The sequence below is a fragment of the Meriones unguiculatus genome, chromosome 10 (assembly GCF_030254825.1).
Source record: "Meriones unguiculatus strain TT.TT164.6M chromosome 10, Bangor_MerUng_6.1, whole genome shotgun sequence".
Classification (NCBI taxonomy): domain Eukaryota; kingdom Metazoa; phylum Chordata; class Mammalia; order Rodentia; family Muridae; genus Meriones; species Meriones unguiculatus.
Window position 1 is genome coordinate 22,599,072 of NC_083358.1, and position 21,953 is coordinate 22,621,024.

The 21,953-nt window shown below is 48.1% G+C and overlaps 1 protein-coding gene across 5 annotated transcripts; it reads right to left on the reverse strand.

The window, feature by feature from the left end:
* Positions 1-9,099: 9,099 nt before the first annotated feature.
* On the reverse strand, positions 9,100-19,026 carry Ces3 (carboxylesterase 3). 5 transcript variants are annotated; one of them, XM_060392112.1, is made up of 13 exons: positions 18,793-19,026; positions 17,450-17,654; positions 17,219-17,357; positions 16,922-17,055; positions 15,966-16,119; positions 15,750-15,851; positions 14,758-14,850; positions 14,499-14,642; positions 12,468-12,548; positions 11,075-11,222; positions 9,982-10,131; positions 9,761-9,839; positions 9,100-9,661 (listed from the first exon to the last, which is right to left on the reverse strand). In XM_060392112.1, coding segments are annotated over exons 2-13 (1,422 nt in total). In that variant the 5' UTR covers positions 17,452-17,654; positions 18,793-19,026; the 3' UTR covers positions 9,100-9,465. The 5 variants fall into 5 exon arrangements, with proteins under 5 accessions (XP_060248095.1, XP_021487350.1, XP_021487358.1 ...); XM_021631675.2 differs by having other exon boundaries at positions 18,649-18,888; XM_021631683.2 differs by having other exon boundaries at positions 14,499-14,639; positions 18,649-18,886.
* Between the last annotated feature and the right edge of the window lie 2,927 nt (positions 19,027-21,953).

Sequence of the window (21,953 nt, forward strand, 5' to 3'; positions counted from 1 at the left end):
GAGTCCTGTAGTCTTGGCTTACCTCTGGGAAATGGGTATCTAGGGGTTTTTGTTCTAGGAGGGCAGAAGGTAAGAGGCATGCGTTTCTTACTGACCATGGCTCAGTAGGTCTGGCAGGTCATTAAAATTCACTGTTTCCTCCAAGGCCCATTCAGTGAATTCTCAGAAATGTCTTTTGCTTGGGATCCTTACCCGCATTTCCTATTCTTGGGGCTTTTCCTCTGTCCTCAGGGATACGATGCTCACTGCCCAAATGTCATTGACTGGGCTCCATGCTCCTCTAAGGAAGGCCTGAGACAAGCTCCAGGTGGCTGTTGCCAAAGGGGTCACCACGGGGAACCATCTGGTATGCTGTCTATAGCCCATTTCCTTGTAGTCTGCTCACCACTCACAGTGTTAGCTTACAGTATCCCATTGGCTGGCATACGGCTCTGTGCCCTTCATTGTCTATCTTATGTTCCTTCCAGAATGATTCTTATGGGAAGCTGGGAAGATGACCCAGTAGGTAAAGTACTTACCACACAAGCAATGGGGTCTGAGTTTAAATTCCCAGGATCCATGGAAAGCTGGGCATGGTAGCACGCATCTATAATTCTAGGGTTACTACTGTAAGATGAGAGGCAGAAGCAGGGGAATCCAGGTCGCTCAAGTGCCAGCTTAGAAGGTGCATGCAGCAGGAAAAGCCAACACAAAGAGCTCCTCTCAAAGTGTGCTGTGAGGACTGACACCCTTTAAATGTGTACCACGGTGCGTGCCTACACACAGTCACACACACTCATGTACACATTCATGTACACATAATACACACGTGTGTGCATGCGTGTGTATGTGTGTGTGTGTGTGTGCCCTTAGAAACCATGGAAACATTTTCTCTCTACCACACCCTTGATACTGGCTAAGTAGGTGTCTCACCTGATAGCAAGCATGCAAATGACACAATGTCTCCTCAAGTTGGACAACATGGAGCAAGAACCTAAAAACCGCCTATGTCCTTTGACTGAGAAATTTGATCTGAGAGAACTTCCAAAATACACAAAACCTTGTTGACAGGTCCAGTCTCACACAACCTTGTTGACATCAGCCTCACCCCCACGCTCCTGGGAAGGAATCGGGGAGATGAGACAGGACAGCAACAAAAAAACACGTGACCTAGCGTTAGTAAGAACGCGTTTCATAAGCGTCTGCAGTACCGGCCAGCTTTGTATGGCGATTCTGGGCTAGGCTGCTTGGGTTTGAACCCTAGGTCTGTCACTGTGTGGCTTGGGGTAAGTCACTGGATTCTCAGAACCACCTTTTCCCTACCTGCAAAATCCACATAAGAAGAGCACTAAGATTCTAAGACTGTAGTGAGTACTAAATAGATTATTTTACTTTTGTGAGATGTGGTCTTTAATCCTCCTGTCTCAGCCTCCTGAGTGCTAGGATTACAGGAGTATGCTGCCTCATACATTTGGTCCAATTGAACATACTTTTCATACCGCAAGGCACGTTATTTTTACTGTTGTCAAAACTAAAACACAAGATGGGCATGATGGTGCACCTCTGTAATCCCAGCACTCTGGGAGGCAGAGGCAGGCAGATCTCTGTAAGTTTGAGGCCAGCCTGGTCTACAAAGTGAGTCTAGGACAGCCAAGGCTATACAGATTAACCCTGTCTTGAAACAAACAAACAAACAAACAAACAAACAAAATAACTGTTTTTTTTAAAAAGTAGAACACTCTTTTAGTGTTTTTAAGGGATGGGTTCCAGAAGCCCTTCCTCTCTGCAAGATACCCAAATCCCAGGATGCCCAAGTCTCTTACGTGAAACGGGGTCATATTTGCACATGATTTACAGGCATCCTACAATATGCATTATTATTTTTCTTCCCCTATTCTATTTTATTTTTTGCAGTATTGGAGATGATCCTGCAGCCTTGCACATGCCAGGCATATTTTTCCTCTACCACTGACTTGTACCCCAGCGGTATCCCCAGCACCGCTTGGTTTTATTTTGAGACAGGGTTTCACCAAGTTGTTTAGTCTGACCTCCAGCTCACCACGAAGCCCAGGCTGATCTTAAACTTGAGATTCTCCTGGCATCTACTTGCTGAGATGAAAGTGTGCGCCGTAATTATCAGGTTCAAATGTACTATTCTTAGATCATGTACGAGAGCCAGTGCAATGTAAATGCCACATGAACGGTTAATGGACTACAGTGCTTAGGGAATAATGACAACAAAAAAGTCTGTGCTTGTGTAGAACAGACACTTTTATTTCTTTAAATTTTGATTTGTTGCGTTTGTGTTTTAGAATATCTTCAATTCACAGTTGGTGCAGTCTAGGAATTCTGAACTACCGAATGCCCAGGGCAAACTGGTGCATGAGAAAAGGCCGGTGTGGCTCAATAACTTCAACAGGTAGATTTTTAAAATTTTTATTGCATAGGACCAGCTCAGCCATGCAAAATGCACACTGAAATATTCTGGGCTGGTGGCACAGGCGTGTAGCATAAGCTATTTAAGAGATTAAGGCAGGAGAATTGCAAACCCAAAGCTAACCTGAGCCTTTTAGTGAGACCCTATCTCAAAATAAAAAGGGAAAAGGGAGAGAGTGAGAAGGTTCAAGGTGACCGCTGCCAAGAGTGAGTACTTGACTTTGATGCCTGGGATCTACATGGTGAAATGATGGAATGACTCCTGCAGGCTGTTCTCTGACCTCCATCAGAATGTCCTGTCACAAATGCATTACTGGTCCCTCCCAAATAAATTTTAAGGATACAATGACCCTCCCCCAAGACAGGTTTCTCTGTGTAGCCTTGGCTGTCCTAGAACTTGATCTCTAGACCAGACTGACTTCAAACTCAGAGATCCACTTGCTTCTGCCCCCTGAGTGCTGGGATTAAAGGCTACCACTGCTCAGCCCATATACATTTAAAATTATTATTGTTATTATTATTATTATTATTATTATTATTATTGAATAAAGAGGGTTGAGTACCTAGGCCATGGCAGTGCTTATCTGTAGATCATAAACTGAGGTGGAAGAAGGAGAGTTGCAAGTTCAAAGCCTGCCTGGACAATTTAGCAAGATCCTGTTTCTAAATAAAAACTGGAAAAAAAAAAAAGGAGGAATATAGTTTAGAGGTAAAATGCATTTCTAGAAAATGTGGGACCTAAGTTTAACCCACAACATTAGGAGAGAAAAAAACCAACCAACCCAACCAAATAACCAACCAACCAACCAACCAACCAATGAAACAAAGGCCGCAAAGAACCTGCTTTCTGCTTCCTGCCAACTCATTCTCCTGGGCCCCTTGTGAGCAGAGCTCACAACAATAGGATGCTGGAATTCAGTTTGCAAAGCTTTCTCCCGCTGCCGTCACACCTCTCGATAAAATTAGCTTACTAAAATGCAGCCATCACCCTACTATGTCACTCAAAACACAGGCCATGCTTAGGGTAGACAGGGGAAGGGAGTGGTGAGAGAAGGCAGGTAATGAGGTGAGATGACCTGGTAGGTCCCTGGTGGATCAGCCATGCACAGACTCCCTCACCCAGCTGTGCGGGTTGCTGGCCTGCTTTGTGTGGGCCTCTGGGACCCGACCTGCCAACAGCTGGCTCCACTCTTGCTGCCTTTCCCCAGGGAAGGAGTAACCTTTTACCTGGCCCATATGGAGAGCAGTTGTGTCATACCAGGAACACTGATGACATGTTTGGGAAACATATGGCCTCATCCAGTGTGCACACCGAGCCCAGGGATGTAGAGCAGGTAACCAGGAGCTAGCAGGCTCCAGGAACATCATTGGCTCAGGGTAAATATCAGCTTTTCTTGAGTCTCTTGAGTCTCCTTTTCTTATTTTGAGGAAGGTTTTGTTAGGTAGCCTGGGCTAGCCTCTAGCTTGTCATTTTCCTTTGTCCACCTCTAGAGTGCTGGGATAATGGACATGTGCCACCACACCAACTTAGAGTTTTGTTTGCCTTATCTTGCCCCCCTTTCTCTCTCTCTCTCTCTCTCTCTCTCTCTCTCTCTCTCTCTCTCTCTCTCCCTTCTTCCCTCCTTCTTACCGTCCTTCCCTTCTTCCTTCTTCTTCTTCTTTTTTTTTTTTTTGAGACAGGGTTTCTCTGTGTAGCCTTGGATGTCCTGGACCTCCCTTTGTAGACCAAGCTGGCCTTGAACTCACAGAGATCCACCTATCTCTGTCTCCTGAGTGCTGGGATTAAAGATGTGTGCCACCACATCCAGCTTCTTTTTGTTTTTTCCTTTTCCTTCTTTCTTTATTTTCCTCCCTCCCTCCCTTTCTTTCTTTCTTCCTTCCTCCCATCCTTCCTTCATTCTTTCCTTTCTTCCTCCCTTCCTTCCTTCCTTTCTTCCTTCCTTCCTTCCTTCCTTTCTTTCTTCCTTCCTCCCTTCCTCCTACCCTTCCTTCCTTCCTTCCTTCCTTCCTTCCTTCCTTCCTTCCTTCCTTCCTTTCTTCCTTCCGCCCTTCCTTTTTTTCTTCATTTGAAATAGGGTCTCATGGCTGGCCTTGAGCTCAATATGTAGCTAAATATGAGCTTGAACTTCTTTCTGATTCCTCTACGTCTGCTTCTTGAGTGCTGGAATCTCAAGCATGACAAGCTTCGTGCCGTGCTTGAGAATGAGCACAGGGCTTTGTGCGTGACAGGGAGTCCACCAACCGAGCTACATTCCCAACCCCTCGCACAGAGTTTTCAGTGTCCTGGCTGAACAAAAAGAAAGCAGGCAATGATGTGGAATTGACATCACCCTCTGAATCTGACAGATGGGGACTCCAAGCTCCTTTAGCCATTCACTGTCCATGTGTTTCAGAGAACCTTTCTGACATTCAATGGTCAAATGTGCAAAATAAAGCCAGCAATGTCAAATTCTGATGATTCCTGCAGCTTCAAGTACACTCTGGGAGTTGTGTGGTCTCCCAGGAGGAGTCAGAGGCCAGATAACCCCTGACTGCTGCTTGCACATCTGAGAGGACTCACAGCAATCCACAGTCTTCTCTTCTCTGGGTCTCACATGGTTTGGGAGAAGAATAGAGCCTGGAGATCAGGATGAAAGATACCTGGACATTAACTCTCCTTGGTTCTTCACGCTATATCCAGAGATATGATTGGTGGTGCTGAGGTATGGAAAGAATGTTGCACAAACTGTTATATCCGGGGCTACAGAGCATGTCTGGAGGACAGGGAACACACAGGTGCCTGAGTCACAACAGTGAGGGTCCCTGTTATTTTTCTGAGGGCCATAAAGCCACTATTTGAATTCATTACCTTGTAAGACACCTCTCTCTGGGCCTCTCTTGCTGGATTGCTACTTTTTACAGTCATAGATTCCCACCTAAATTAGATGCCCCAAACACCAGCTCCAGTAGCAGGAGAGTCAACCTTAGGAGGGCACATTGTGGAGTCAGAGGCCAGCGAGCTCTGTCTTCACTGTGTGGCTGTAAGAAAGGCTCTTCCCCTCTCTGATTCTCGTGTTTAATTTCTCTGTACAGAGGACAAATTAGAGGCCTGAGGGAAGAGACAGAGGTCAGCAAGCTTGGGCTCTTATAAAATATGTTAACTACTTCTTCATTCCTTGGAGTCCTGGGCAATGTCTTCAGGATCAAGGAGGGGGGCTTTCAGGCAACCTATGGAGATCTTGTCTGCTGGACCTGAGATCCAAGGACCTGAAAGAATGGGGTGGACCACAGCCTGATGCTGTATACAACCTTACTTTAGTTTCAGTGTCCTTTTAAACAAAAATGTAACGAAGAAAGCAATGATCCAAGAAAGGTTGCCTGAGTTCAGAAAAACAGGATCAGAACCACATGTAAATAAATGCCAGTAAGCACATACTAAATATCAACACAGCAGCCATTTTCCAGAACTTTCTCAGGAGAGACCAATAGAAACACAATTGCCTGGCATGTACCATAGATTATATCTGGGAAAGCCTGAAAACGAAGCAGAAGGCCATATCTATATCCAGGGTACACTGACCAGATTGGGTTCTATAAGTTATGTTCCAAAATCCAACAAAAATAAACATGTCTTATAATTGAATGTAAATGTTTGTCATGGGAGACACGATGACACATCCAAGAGCAATCCAGGGAGCAAAATGTACCTGAGGTAAAGGGCCTTCTGCCTTTTCTCCTGGAGCCTAATACGGTTCCTCAAACCATTATTCACTATGTATCAGTCTTTTGACAGTGTTTCAACAGGGAGGACAGCTCAGGGCCTAAGGAGGGGGCAGTGCAGCTTGAGTAGAAGATCCAAAGAGCAAGGATAACCTAAGGCCTAAGAGATGTAGGACTGGTCGGAAGGGAGGCCTGCGAGTCAGGGCAGGGAGAAGGGAGGAGAGGTTGGTGTTCTCTCCAAGAAGCATAATTAATGTCCCATTCAGAGCCTTGCAGTGGTCTTAGGGACTAGATAACTTGGGCCAGGAGCTAGTTTTTAGATATGGCAAGAAGCAGGTGAAAATCCCAAGGTGGGTGAGTGGCTGGCTGCAGACAGATTAAGGAAGGAGCTTGGACCACAGTGACTTCTAATAGCTCCCAAAAGGGCAGGGGTTCCCACAGAAAAATTATTTGGATAACCAGAGCATTGGCACAGACATCTTCTGGGCTTCTACAAGCTGCAAGTTATTTTTAGGAAGAAGATGCCTGTGCCACTCATGCTAACATGGTGACACCGCTAACAGCTCCAGTTTGCCAATCTTTAAGCAGTGATTAGAGGTGTCTGGAATGTGTGCCCATACCTAGTCAGGGAACATTTGTTGAGCTTTTGCTGGGTGCTAGGGTAGAGCTGACCCTGGTTGCAGGGGTTGCTGGTGAGTTGGCCTTAAGGGCTGACCAGCTCAGAGACCTCTCAGGCCCAGATCCAACATCTACCCCATCTATGAACTGCTGGAGGTCCTACAGATCCCAAACTACAGTACCTCCAGACACAGGGCAATAACATGAAAACTGAGGAGTCCTAATGAGGTTCCAGTGTTGATAGAGCAGCAGAAGCCAGAGACCTCATGCCAGACTGAGTCATTGAAGTGAATATTTTCAAGCAAAGAAGTTTGGACAAAAGGGTATACTCTGCACACACTGACACACTACAGTGTCCACAAGATTTTTTTTTCCTCTATTGGAAGAAGGTTGTAAGAGTGGAGGGCAGGTACAAAGGGAGGGAAAGATGAGTGGCATTGGGGTGCATGATGTGAAATTTACAGAGAACCAATAAAAAAATAAAAACAAGCAAACAAGCAGACAAACTCCCAAACTAGCCAGCCAGTGTTGGCACACACCTTTAATCTCAGCACTCGGGAGACAAAAAGCAGGCCAGCCTGGTCTACAGAACAAGTTTCAGGACATCCGGAGCTACACAGAGAAACCCTATCCCCCCAAACAAACAAAACAAAATGAAACAAAAATCAATCAACCAACAACAACAAAAACAAAACAAAAGACCCAAAAAGAGGCAAAAGGAATTTCCCAAAGATAAATATTGATCAGTGGTGGACTCATACTGCAAAGCCTGTCAGTGAGTGTGTGTGTCTGAGACTGAGAGAGGTATGGGACTAAACTTGGTTTGTACGGGGTTGTGTGTATGCCTTGCAAGCATATGCTAGCTCTTTGTCTGGTTGAGCAGCTTTGTCCTGCAGCGCCTCCTGGCGTCCACAGCACACCGACCCATAACCCTTTCTGCAACCTTGTCACAAGAGGCTCCAACATTTCCTCATCTGAAGCTAGGCTTTCTGTCCTCAGTTTTACACGACAGCCGTGGCCTCAGAACAAAAACATCTGTCTGCTAGGACACCCTGGCTAGCAAGGGAGGGATGTTCAGTGAATTTCAGAGATAGCGGCCTGGGAAAAGAAAATGTGAACACAAGAGGCATGGAATCCTGGGGAACCTTCCAGCCGTAAATATTCTTCCATGAGTGGAGAGAAGGTGTCTCCAGGCAGGTCTGAGGCCTCACCAGCCAGTTTGCTCAGCTCTTCCCACGGTCCTCTGTAGAGGGCAGCATCAAAGCAGGTGTGGTATGCCCTCAGACCAGGGGGAAGAAACCATGGCACATTAGATCTTCTGTTCCCAGAGCAGCTCCTTTGTGAATACTGCTCCCAGACAGTCTTTCTTTCCCCTCGTCTCTGGGTCCCATCAGTCACCACATGGTCACTGTTACTCCAGATCCCACCAAAAAGCCGGTGTGGGTGTGGTGGTGCACACCTATAATCCTTGCACAGGCAGAAGGTTTGGCTTGAGTTTGTGGCCACCTTGGGCTACACAGTGAGTTTCAGGCAAACCTGGGTTATGAAGTGAGATCTCTCAACAGAACAAAAGAGTCTCCCAGTGGTCTCCATCTTGGAAAACGCACTGGCTTCTCCTTGCGTTCCTTTCCCAACTCTGCTGTCCCACCCCCCTCTTCTGCATAGCACATCTGTTCAAGTCACCCCTGGTTAGAATCTTTCTAGGGTCATCTTGTTCTTAAGTCCAATATCTGATCACAATCAAGTCACCCCAATAATCTGATCTCAGTCTGTCTGTATAGAGCAGCATTTCCTTAGGCCCCTGCTCCTGTTGTGGCCTCTGCTAAGAACTCCCTTTTCTTCTTGCTTATCACAATTCTGGTTTATTCTTTGGCTTGCCCATTTGAGTAACCTCTGTTTATCTTTTAGGTCTTAGCTTAGATGGCCTTCTTTCCCCCAAATCAGGCACAGACTATTTCTTACAGCTTCTTGTGGTGCCAGAAACAAATGCAGAGCCTCGCTTCATAGCTGTCAGGCTCTCTATCAGGCTACAGGGACAAACTTTGTTGGTGAAGAAGGGATTGGAGAACAGAAAGACCCCTAGGTGCTAAGGTTTATTTTAAGCTGGGTGCTAAAAAAACTTCCGAATCAAGAAGGTGACACCATGGTCACCTTCCTGGCCAGGGTGGACATCCATGGGAGATAGAACATGATTCTGATACCTGAAGGGTCTGGGTTAAAATCTAGACTCCACAATTCATAGATCCTATCTGTCACTCCCTGTCACCAGGCCCTGACTCACCTTGCTGTGGGTGACAGGGCTAGGTTGTCTATTTTCATTTTCAGAGACCTTCTCTGGGAGAGACAAAGACATGGACACAGACAGTGTGAGATCATGGTAGACATGGTTCTAATGGGTACACATGGCCTAGAGAAGGCAGAGGAGGTTTCTCAGGAGAACAGATCTTTTGAAGAACTTGACTAATATGCTGGACCTTGACATACAGCAAGGATTCAAGGTACTTCAGGGAGAAGCAGGAGCTTGTGTAAGGGTCCGGAAGTGGGAAACAGGGTAGTAACATTCCAATAGTGCATCGTACTGGTTTTGCAGCACCTGATGCCTTAACAAACATGGATTTGCATCAGCGTGGTCCAGGGTGAAGTCTCTGGGCAGAAACAGCAAGAGGCTGCCCTGCTGGGACCCCACCGCTTCTTGGGTTGGTCCCAGGCAGGAAGGTCCAGACAGGCCTGGCCTCAGAGTTCCTCCGAAGCTTTCCTGGTCTTTCGTTGCTGTCGCCACTCTTGGATTTTTCTGGGTAGTGTCTCTGTCCAGAACTCTAGCCGGCCTTTCTTTAGCTTCACCCCAGTCCGTGGTTCTAGGCCAATCTCCAAGTATTGTTCTAACTTGTTTAGCTGGGGCCAAGGAGGCAGCCCCTTGCCATTGGGGTTCCTGGGCAAGAGGAATGAATGAGAACCAAGGGTTGATTCTATTCCCCAGGTAGATGCAGACATGAGGCCCAAAGCCTGGCATGTGCAACTTCCTACTCACCCTGTGTATGCAAACTGGCTCCATTGGGCCATCATGGTCAGGCTCAGCTGCTTTTCTTCCTCTGTGGCCTCTGGGAAGGCTGGTGGGAGGGACAGGTCTGGATTAGGGTCAGGTGAGGTTTAGACTATGCCCAAAGGTGTCTGGTGCTGATGAGACCTCTGTTCCCGAAAGACCACTTTGGAGCATGGTAGCCTAGGGATTGAATGTCTGTCTGTCCTTACCCAGGTAGGAGCTCTCGTCTGTGAGAAAAGGACCTCCAAAGACAAAGGCACTCTCACATGCATGGTCAGCCTTCACCCAGGCTGGCTTGAACTTCGCAAATGAACTGGGTGTATGTTGGAACTCGTACAAGAAAACAGGGCACCCAGCATCTACAGAGAAGGTGGGATTCTTGTTAGGTGCCTACAGTTTAATCAGGCCGTTTGGCAGCACAATGACGTCATCCTTCATCATAACAATGGTTCAGACCAGAGATAGACTGCAAGCGTTCCTGAGACTGCTTGGTGGATGTTGATGCTTTTAAAAGACAAAAATCTCATTTGGTCTAGGCAATCCTCAAACTAACTATGTAGCCAAGGATGACCTTGAGCTCCTGATCGTACTGTCTCCACGTCCTACGTGCTGGGGTGGAAGTCACCACGCCTGGCCTGACTGAACATAGCTCTGTGTGCTCTTATCATTTGTTCCACACTCAGGATGATCTTTAGATCAGCAGTTCTCAATCTGTGGGTTGAGACCACTCTCCGGTCACATATCAGATATCACACATATCAGGTGTTTACATTACAACTCATGACAGTAGCAAAACTGCAAAGCAGCAACTAAATAATTTTATGGTTGGGGTTGACCACACCATGAGGAAATGCATTAAAGGGGGTCACAGCATTAGCTGTGGCCACACCACTGCTTTAGATTAACCCTCACTATGTTCTCACTTTACAAATGATGAAAGTGAGGCCCAGAGAGGACCTGTGCATCTTACCTGAAGGTTAAGAGTTCGGGGCTGTTATAGGACTGTGCCAGTTTCGGGAGTGAAGCAAGGCTTTCCCCAGGAGAAGCACTTAATTGCTTCCTGACTGAATGAATCTCCAAGAAAGAATTAGTGATGCGCCCTGCAGGGTGGCCTTTGATAAGTCATTTTAGCTCTTTGAATGCCTGTTTCATCTGCAAGGTACTCTGCCAGAGGTACCACCCACTTCTGTGGCACTACATCCAGAAGCAAGAAGGGCCTGGAGGTGGCAGTAGAGTGTGTGGTGCAAGGCATCTTGGGACTTCATCTATCAGCAGGAAAGGTGGCAAGAAGGGCTGGTTTACCTTGAAGATGTCTTGAAAAGTTCAAGGTAGGAATGACGAACATGATATCACCCAGCAATTCCTGTAAGGCATGCCTTGTAGCTGACGCATCTGAGCCATTATCTAGGTATTCGTGTGTGACCGTGGGCATAATCTCAAGAGGCACATCCTAGAGTGAGAGGTCAGTCTTAGGTCTGTTCAGATCTGCACAGCTTTGGCCGACTTCTCGCAGATCCCCACACCCTCCATGATAGTTTATTTTACATACTGGGGTTCATGCTCCAGGGGACAACCATCTCCCTAACTGCATCCCTGGTTGTTGTTTTTTTTTTTTTTTTTTTAAGACAGGGTTTCTCTGTATAGTCTTGGCTGTCTTAGACCAGGCTGGCCTCCTCACGGAGTGCTAGAATTAAAGGCCTGAGCTACTAAACTCAAGTGTAGAGTTAACTGGCAGCCCATGGCCACTGTTTGTCTGTACCACCCCAAGAAGGTGTCTGAGCTGCCCTGAAAGCCAGTGTCTGCCTGGTAAATTGTTTGGAGACCTCTATGAGGTCTGCAGCACAGAATGTGGTCTGGAAGCAGATGCTAGGTGAAAGTTAACCAGGAATAAGCAATGATGGGGTGCCTCACAATCCCAGAGAGCCGCAATGAGGTTGCATGACGGAGAGGGCTCTGGGGTTTCCAAAGAAGGGAGCACACATGGGTGCTGCCTGGGTATCGGGCCAGCTCTGCACGTACAGTGTTCAGTCTCCAGGGAGCTCAGACGAGCAGGAAACATCGTCTCCATTTGCAGTGGAGCTGTGGGCTCAGAGGAACTGGGAGAACTGGCTAAGTGACCAGGGCTGGGATCTGTCTGACCCTGAGTTCTTCTGGCTCTGTACCTGACAATGGAATCTTAACACTTGATTAAGATAAGAAAAGGGGTCACTTTTCTTATCTGTGCAACAGGGAAACGGGCAGTTTCTGCTTCACAGGGCTGCCACGAGAACCAAAGAGGATGAGTGCCTATCTGCATGCAGAGCGTGACGGTCCTGGGTGTGTAGTTGTGCTCACAAAGGGGCGGTCTCCATGGAGACATTTCTGCCTCCGCTGATTGTCTTTTGAGAACCACACCATCTCAAGTTATCATTATTATTATTATTAGAGATAAAGGGTCACTCTGTAATCCAGGCTAGCCTAGAACTCCCTACGTGGCCTGGAGGGTGGCCTTGAATTTGCTGTAGTTTTCCCACCTCAGCTTCCCCAATGCTGGTAGGACAGTCCAGAGTCACCCGCCTGGTCTCTTTAGTTTTAACCGAATAAAGACTCATCACTTAGGCCGGGAGATTTGGTGGCTGGTGAGCAGCGTCGGGAGTGGATCAGACACTGCTCTGCTAGGTGCCCAGCGGCCCCTCCCTCCTTCCTCTTGCCTTACCAGAAGGGCCAAGAAGGGCCTTGAGATCTCTAGCATGTCCTCCTGGCTCAAATGTTCCAACTTGTCCAGAATATTCCAAACCTGTGGGGACAGTAAAGCTCAATCATTGTCCTTCATCCTTGGGCCTAAGCAGGAGGGCATTCCTAGGCCAGTGTCCACAAACTCATGATAAGAATCATGGGTAGTCAAATCCGCAAGCACATAAACTATAACTGCTAAGAATGGAGGGTCTAGGATAGCGGCATTGCATACAGCTGTCAGGGCCTAATGGCAGTACCAACAGGGAGGAGAACATTTATTTTCATTCAACGTTTTTCTTCCTTTTTTTTGTATATTTCTGTGTATATGTGTTTGTGTGCACACATGAGTACATATGTGTGTTTTTGTGTGCACATGTATGTGTGTGTTTTGTTCTCATGTGTTTGTGTGCATGTGCTTGTGTGTGTAGGTCAGAAGTTGAGGATGTTTTTTTCTCAATGTCTTTCCACCTTATTTTGTGAGTTTCTTGAAGAACCTGGGGTTGGTCAGTTTGGCTAGACTGGCTGAACAGTGAGCTCCAGGGATCTTCCTGCCTCCACCTCCCCAGCTCTGGGGTTATAGGCTTCCAGAGCCATGTCTGGCTTTTCTTTATGGGTGGATGGAGTTCAGGTCCCCCATGGTTCACCTCAGAATCTCATGGGCTCTAGTTAAAAGCACCACATGTTGGCTCATGTAATCCCAGTACTTGGGAGGTTGAGGCAAGAGGATGCCTCACCTTTGAGGCCATCCTGGGCTACATAGTGAGTTTTAGGACAGCTGGACTACAGAATGAGGCTTTGCTTCAAAATAAGAAACAAGCAAACAAAGACCCCAGGCCATAGAATCAAGTGCTGACTTTATATGTTGCAGATATTTTTGAGATAGGGGCTCAAGATGTAGCCCAGGCTGGTCTCAGACTTGAGACACTCCTACCTCTGCCACCACAGTGGATCACAGGAGTCTACGGTGCCTGGAGTAGATGATCTAGTTTGAATAGCATCTGACACCTGACTCTTTGACCCAAATGCCGGGTCTACCACTTCCTGGGTTCATGAAAGTTACTTGACCTTCTCATGCCTCACTTTTCTAATCTGTGAAAGAGAAATGACAATGACCTGCCTCCTAGGATCTTTGTGGGACTGAGTTCATGTATATCCAACTGCTGGCATAGGGAAGCTAATTTTTACGGTAGATCGATTTTCAGTGGGGGAATGTCAAGACAAGAAGTATTTTCTTTGTTTGTTTGTTTGTTTGTTTGTTTCTTTCCTCTTTCTTCTTTTTTTTTTCTTTCTTGCCTGTTTCTTTTTTGACAGCATGGTGTCACTTGAACAGAGCACTGCACTATGAGCCCCAGTGGCCCAGACTAGCAGCTGCTCAAACCACAAAGTGAAGAAACATGATGGGACCCTTCCTTTGTTAGAGGCTTTAGCTACTGAAAACAATTGCTGGGTTAAGGGGTAGGCTTCAGGGCAGGGTACTTGGCTGGCATGTGGCAGGACCTGAGTTTGGTCTTGAACATCATGGAGGGAGAGAAAAGTTTCTGTAAAGATGGGTAGACAAATAGAAACAGCGGGATGAAACAAGGTGCCAGGAATGCAGCATGGCAGAGCCATTCTCATACAGGCTCTACATACCCAGACTGGATTAGAAGGTAACTGACCCATCGAGTCTCCAGTGGCTTAATGCTGTCTGAGACCTGTGAGTCTTAGTCAGTCAGCCTCTTAGGCACAGAGTCACACTCCCCAGTAGCTCAGAGCGGGTTATATAAGCCAGCAGCCAGCAAGAATGCGCTGTGGGTTAGGACTTCCCAGAAGACCGCTTTGCAAAAACCGAATCTTCAACAAGGGAACATTTGCTTGGTGAAAAATGAAGCTGAGTGGCCTTGACCCTTGGCTTTCTCACCTACCAAATGGGAACTACTGGAGTGCTCAGGGCATAGCTGCTGTGGTGATGGTATCTGGAAGATCTGCCTATGCAGGGCCATGAAGAGCACAGGTGCCAAAGGACACTCACCTTGAGAATGAGCCAGCCGAGCTCATGGTTGTTGACTCCCAAGAGGTAAGGCACAGTGGGGAACTGTTTCTCTGTTAGGAATGTCTCCGGGCTTTGTGGGAAGAAGGAGTCGTTGACTATGTAGGAAACTGTCATGTTTTGCTGCTGGAAGAAGCAAGTCAGGAGGCCGGTTGTGGAGACCAAGCCTACTGAATCTGCAGAACCCGGACAGAATCCCTGTGGGCCACCACCTCTCATCATCCCCCAAGTGGTGACACACCTGCTTGGTAAGGTCCCTTCCCTCCTTCCGCAGCAGGCACTGCACCAGCTCAGCCGGGGACTCGGAGCTGCAGGCCATGGAGCTGGCAAAGCTCTGGGGACAGAGAGAATAATGTTGCCTCTCAGACTCACACCTTCCACTTCCGGTACAGTGCTTCCTGTACTGAGCTGTCTGGGTCCAAGACTAGCTGGAGAGACCTGCTGCCAGCCTAAGAGGCTGATTCCTGTTCCCGTGTCCCCTTTGTCTGTCTGAGAACTGTATACTTTTCTAGCTGAATAATAGTTTGTGGCCCCAATAAGGATATTCATGGGCATGTCTGGCAGGGAATGGAAGGGGTCCTCAATCTGGAGCTAAGAGGCTGGAGGGATGGCTTCCAGGGAGGCAGAGGAGGTCTATAATTTGTGGTAAGAAAATCTTTGCCCTCCATGGTGAGGTGAGGGGTAGGCTGCTGCTCTTGGGCAGATAGGCAATGTGTCCTGTTGAGGTTTCTGAATGATCCCTCAAACCCAGGGTTACAATGCCCAGCATACTCCTCCATCACAGCAGGGGTATGGTCTGTCAGACCCTGCACTACCCTCTACTTCTTCAGTATAATCAGTTCCTGCTGTGTCCCCTACCTGCTGGCCTCCCACTTCTATGTCATTCTGTCTTATGTCTGGAGCTTTTGCATGCACAGTTCCTATTAGGAAAGTGCTCGGTGGCTTCTTCTGGTCACTCTTCAAAAGGGGACAGACCTCTTAGGTAAAGAGTGGCTGGGAACGGAGGGCTCCCAAGGGACTCTTGGGGAAAGGAGAGATCTCTAAAAATGCCCCCAGGAAAGGACCAGAGGTAAACTTCCCAGGGGTGGCCTCCTTTAGGAAGCCATGTCTGACTTCCTACTTCCTGGACTGCACTAGTCAACTGCCTCTGAGCCTCTCAGTGACTCCCTAGTGGTGAGTCCTGATCCAGAGGTTAGCACAGGGTCAGTGTAAGACAGTGAAAGAAAGGCAGACCTGAGCTACAGGCCACGTGTCCATCTCCTTCATCATATTGTTGATAACCCCACTCTGGGATATGGCTCTGTGGAAGAGCCCCGCAGACATCGGAGACAGGACCTGGGAACAGAACAGAGGGTAGATGAGGTTAGAAGGCAGAGGAGGCAGGAAGTTTGGGGTGCTAGGAGCCCTCTCAGATCTGACCACAATTGCTAGTTCTCTGTGCTGACTCACCAGAAATGAGACGACCATGGCACCAGCAGAGTTACCGAAGATAGTGACACAGTTGGGATCACCTCCAAAAGGGGCTATGTTCCCCTGCACCCAGCGCAGAGCGGCCACCACATCCAGGAGGCCCCGGTTGCCCGGCATGTGCTTGTCCCCCGTGCTAGGGGCAGGGCGAGGCAATGATTAGATCAAGATAGCTCCCAAGACATATTTCTTTTTTTCTTGTACTCTGCAGATTTGCTTTGAATCAGTCACCAGGGCACTGGGCACTCCTCTGCTCCCCGGTCCTCTCTTGGCTATTAGCCTCCTTTGGCACCTGTTTTCCCAGTCTATGATGTGGGCAGATGCAGCGGGGTAGCCATTGAGAGCTGGCTTCTCAGACAGCTGATAGAGTGGAGAGGGTGCTGCTCTTTGTCCCCATTCCCTGCTGGAGCTCTAGTCCCAGCCAGGAGCTCACCACCCTTTGCCCAAGTTCAATGTTCAGTTTTTGGCTTTGATTGGGCTCCTTCTCACCATGGAGTCCTGGGATATTTGATATTTTCTTCCTTCCTTCCTCCCTCCCTGCTTCCTGTGTGCCTGTGTGCGTGTGTGTGTGTGTGTGTGTGTGTGTGTGTGTGTATGTGTGTGTGCGTGATCACATGGTATATGTGTAGAGTGCCCACACATATGAATTCCTGTCGAGTGTTGACACATGGAGGCCAGAGAGCAATATTAGGTGCCTTGCTTAACTGCTTTGCCTCTTGGTTTTTGAAACAGTCTCTAGTTGACTACTTAGTGCTGAAATGACAGAACGTGCAGCCACACTCAGCTTTTACATGGGTGTTAGGGACCTAGTTCAGGTCCTCATGTTTGCATGACAAGCAAGCATTACTGGCTGAGCCAGCTCCCCAACCCCTCTACCCTCAGACTCCTGAGAAGGCTGTCCTCGGGGCTGCAACGTCCTCTTCCAGGCTGGCTCTCACCTGAGGAAGCCGAAGACCCCAAGGCGGTACTGGACAGTGACAACTACCACATCCCCATAAGCAGCCAGGGCTGATCCATCTTGGGAGGTGGCGGAGCCCACCATCAGGGAGCCCCCATGGATCCATACCATGACCTGTTGAAATGGCTATGAGTCAGTGACCCCAGCCTCTGGGACTCCAGCCACCTGCCTAGCAGCCCAGGGTACTCTAAGGACTTCTTCTGAGATGTTTAGGAAAGCAAGGTGTAGAGGGGCAGTTGGCAAGGTAGAGCTAGATGGGGTCCTTTGGACTACGTACCGGCCTCCTGGTCCCTGCAGTGACCTCAGAGGGGCTGTAGATGTTGAGGATCAGGCAGTCCTCGGACATAGATAAGACTTGAACCTTCTCGTTGAGGGTGAATCTGCAGTTTCTCATTCTCTCTACATCCTGCATGCACCTACAGCCAAGGGGGATCCCAGCTCAGCCATGAGCTCCACACACCCTGGCCACCACCCTGCCCACTTGCCCGCCTCTTGCAGGGGTACTCACATTGGGGGAGCCGTGGTGGCGTCCCTCACACCTTCCCAGGGCTGTGGTGGGAGTGGGGCTGAGAACCGGAGAGGTCCCAGCGGCGCCTGAGCAAAGGGGATGCCCAGGAATACATTGACCACACGGTCTGTACCCTTCACGCCCACCTGTCGGCCTCGCACACGACCCAGGAGTGTGTCCACCTCAGGCTGAGTGACTTCGGATCCTGAGAACGGGAGAGAGGGGTTGTTGGGCCAGTCTACAGCCTCTATGAGGGGATGGATGGAAAGATGGACTTTTAGAGCAAAGTGACACTTGCTTCTCCAGTGTCTGTTTTGCGGGGGTTCTATTCTGAGCACTCTCCACACAGCATCGTGGTTGAGCTCTTGAGCAAGTGGTTACCTTCATGATTATTATTTGTTTTTTTGAGACAGGTTCAGCCTGGCCTTGAAATTGCTATGTAATGGAGGCTGGCCTTTAACCCCTGATTCTCCTGCTTCTACCTCCTCAGGGCTAGTATTACAAGCCTGTGTTAGCACACATGGCTTTTATCTCCGCGACTGTCCCTGACTTCCTCTTCCTTACCTGTGTCACAACCTCTAGGCTGAATCAGACGTGCTGCCCACTCGAACCTCAGGTTACTCACATGCTAACTAATATGTGATAGTCCAGCTTGTTATTTTCCATGTCCAGATGCTTTGACATCTGGAGCCTGCATTGCTTGTTCTTGCCCATTTGTGAAAGTAAGAAGAAAGAGTCTCTCCCAGCTCCCCCTTACTTGTCCTGTTATCTGGTGGCTTCCCTGTATGGACTCATGGTGTGGGTGATCTGTACCCCTATTTTTTTCAGGGAATTGTGAGTAAGCTTCCTTTATGACACTCTTACTTGTCTTACCATGACTGATTACAGTAAGTCTTTTGTCCCTTTAAAACACAAAGATGAGACTAGGGATACAGCTCAGTGGTAGAGCTTGCTTAGTATGTTAAGTATCTGGGTTCAGTCCATAGAAAACAGATAAACACCCCACCCCCATAAGCATACTGATAACACAGGCTCCTGCTCAGACAGGATACACACTGCCTTCATTCTTCTACATTGGACCCCTTCCCAGAGAGGGCTGTTCACTCTTACTGGTTCCTGCCTCACTCTTATCCCCTCCTTCCTCAGGTTTCCTACCCAGCTGGAAGCCCTACTTCACAGGGTCAGGGAGTGTATCTTACCAGCGACTGTGGCAGGTAATGCCAGGAGCAGACATGTTACCCGGACTAGGACACTGGACCCAGCTTGTACCATCCTCCCCATACTTCTCTTAGCACACCGGAAGAAGCTGTGGAAGGCTGGAGACGACCTGCCGTTTATAGTACCTCTTCTCTTGTGGAAAGTAACTTGGTCTGCCTCAGTTTGTTGGTGGCCAGCTCTGGAATGAAGCGTTTTGTGTTCTGGCTGCTCCTGGAGCAGGACCAGCAGCGGCTCCTGGAGAGTCCTACGATATGGCACCCCCTGGTGTTCATGCCCAGCTTTTGCCTGGCATGGTGCTGCACGCTTACAATTGCAGTGGCTGAACTGCAGGTCAGCTAGATCCTGAGCTTCCTGTAAGTCTCAAGGTAAATTCCGGCTCCAGTTAGGCATTACCTTATTGGGAGAGCCCTGAGGAACTCTGAGAGCTGCAGCAAACTTCTGTCTGGCTCCACTGGCTTTAAAAATCCACCAAGCTCCCGAGACCCCTTATTTGCATTCTGAATGTGCATAGTCTTGGTGCCATATGCCCACCACAAAGGTGTGCTGAGGGTGTAAGTATGGCCTAAGCCTGCTTGGGTCGCAGAAGCTGCTGAGCATGTCACCTGGATGTGTTAACCCTGAGGTGAGTCTGTTCAGTGAGCTGGTAGAAGGAATCCCAGCCCAGACTTTAAAACAGAGAACCAATAGTCCCTTGACTGTTATTGTAGAAGGGATACCCTTCATGATTTCTGGGTTCACAAGGTGTCCTTCCTATGGTCCTAAACAGAATATGTATATGTGTGTATTTTTTAAAAAATATTTCTTTATTTTTCTTTTATGTGTATGGGTGTTTTGCCTGCATGTACGTCTGTACGTCAGGTGTATACAGTGTCCTCAGAAGTCAGAAAAGGGTGTTGGGTCCCCTGTAACTGGAGTAAAAGAGGGTTGTGAGTTACCATATGGGTGCTGGCAGTCAAGCCCAGGTCCTTTGGAAAGGTAACCAGTGCTCTTTACCAATATGATTTCTCTCCAGTGCCCCACATATGTATTTTGATACAAGGTCTCACAATTATCCCAGGCTAGCCTCAGACCTATGCTCCTATTCCCTTCTCATCTTGAGTGCTGTTTGAGCAGGAAATGTCAAGGTACCCTTGCTCAAGGTCAAATAAGTGGAGTTAACGCCAGGTCACAAACGTCTACCAAACTTCCTTCCTTCCTATCTTCCTTCCTTCCTTCCTTGCTTCCTTCCTTCTCTCCCTCCCTCTCTCCCTCCCTCCCTCTCTCCCTCCCTCCCTCCCTCCCTCCCTTCCTTCCTTCTTTCTTTCTTCCTTGACTCACTTTGTAGACTAGGCTGGCCTCAAACTCACAGAGATCTGCCTGTCTCTGCCTCCCTGAGTGCTGGCATTACAGGCATGTGCCACCCACTCTTGGCTCTACAGAATTTCTTACCCTATCATTGTTTGCTTCATTCTGGCCTCCATCTGAAGCCCATTCATGGACATCAGCCCCAAGCCCCCTCCTATCTTCCCTGGATCCTTCTGCACCTCCAGCTTCTACTGTAAACTCACCCTCATTTAGGAAGCATCCTGTTCAGATCTGGGGCTATAGCTCAGTGGTAGAATGCTTACACAGCATGTGTGAGGCCTAGGGGTCAATCCCTAGCACCACCAGCAAACAAAACTATACTAAAATACCCAAACTGCTTTTTGCCTCATTTTTTTTCTCTCTACAGCAAAGCTAAGAGCATCTGCTATTTTCTCTCTCCTACTCTTTTCTAGAAGTTTCTCTCCACCTAATCAGCAAGATCAGATGAGGTCGGCAAGGAAGAATCTGCAGGAGTGTGGGGCAGAAGCTTTCTCCAAGAGGCCAGGAGTCCTCCACGCTAACGAGGGAGTCACTACAATCGCTGTTCTTGCAGCCATGAGTCCAACAGAAGTGTTGGGGGTAGAGATGAGAGAGCAGAAAGCTGTGACTGGAGTGGAGAAGCCAGGCAGAAAGGTGGAAACAGAACCTGAAAGTTCATGGGGTGAACAGTTAGAATGTCCACAGAAAAAGAAATAGAACTGACCTTTGGTTGGGGTGGAAGGGAATGATTAGAGCAATGTTTACTCATTTACTCTGAGCGAGCCTTTCATTTGACAAGGAAACACCTTCTTGATTCCAGGACCTACAGCTGAGTAGGTCCTCACTGAAGGTCCCCGTTCTTTCCAGTTCACGGTCTGAGGTTCTGCACAGTGCATTCCTGCACAGCCGTGGCTTTTTCATTTGAAATGCACTGGAAACTAGCACTTCCCAAGGGCCCCTCACCCCATAGTTGAAATCCAGTTCAAGGCCACTTATCTCCTTCCTTGCCAAATCTTTAAAAGTTTACTTCCTAGTTTCAGAAGGCTGTGAGGATATAAATAGCCCAGGCTCTGCCTACAAGCCTGAATTCTTTGAGGAAGCGACGTGGGGCTCCATCTCAAAGAACCTGTAACACCTACAGAAAACTAGTCATGGCCTCTGCATCCTAGCTCTGCATTCGGAGTGCCCAGTGCTGTCTGGGTCCCTCCTCAGTGACTTTGCAGGTGTCACCAGTACTTCCTGATCCTGAGCTACATGTGCCACAGCTGTGGGAAGGTCCCCATGCTCTGCCACGTACTGTACCATCATCAGAGGCCCCGAATCACCAGTGGCCAAGACCAGAGACAAGTGGAATAAAGAAGACTCTCAGGGCATTTCTGTGGTATGGTGTGTGTGTGTGTGTGTGTGTGTGTGTGTGTGTGTGAGAGAGAGAGAGAGAGAGAGAGAGAGAGACTGTGTGTGTAAGGAGGCAGCCACCAGAGCCCAGCCTTCTGGAAGCAACAATTACATTTTTTTCTCCCCCAGTTTGCTAGCAAAGTCAAACTAGGTTCACATTCTCAAGCTTGCAGAGCCATTCCCTACCCAGCTCCTTGAAACACTTTCCTAATTGTTAACTGGTAAAAAAAAACTGTAAAACTTGCTTTTGTTACCTTAATCGAGGTGCCTAAATTGTAAAAATATTGATTACAAAGCCCTAATTTACTACAGTTAGATGACTCCTTTGTTTCTTTATCATCTTGGGCCCTGGACCAAATATCTAGGAGTATAAATTAAGGGCCTTCTTGGAAAATAATTAAAGGCCTTGAGGCCAGATGTCCTGGATCAGGCCCTGCCACCAAGAGAAACTCTCTTGGTTAACCCATAATGTTAAAATTGATTGGATACCCTGACACTCAACAATGCCCCCTGATCTTAAGGTTTTCACCCTTTAAATATGCAATACAGCTTCCCTGCTGTGACGCAG

Excerpts from the sequence above, each read along its gene's own strand:
- Ces3 (XM_021631675.2), bottom strand. The coding sequence starts at position 18,730 with ATGGGGAGGATGGTACAAGCTGGGTCCAGTGTCCTAGTCCGGGTAACA. Across the intron at positions 17,655-18,648 it reads ATTACCTGCCACAGTCGCTG|GATCCGAAGTCACTCAGCCT; the intron begins GTAAGATACACT and ends TCCCGTTCTCAG. Across the intron at positions 10,132-11,074 it reads CTTTTCAAGACATCTTCAAG|ATGCTGGGTGCCCTGTTTTC; the intron begins GTAAACCAGCCC and ends CCTTCTCTGTAG.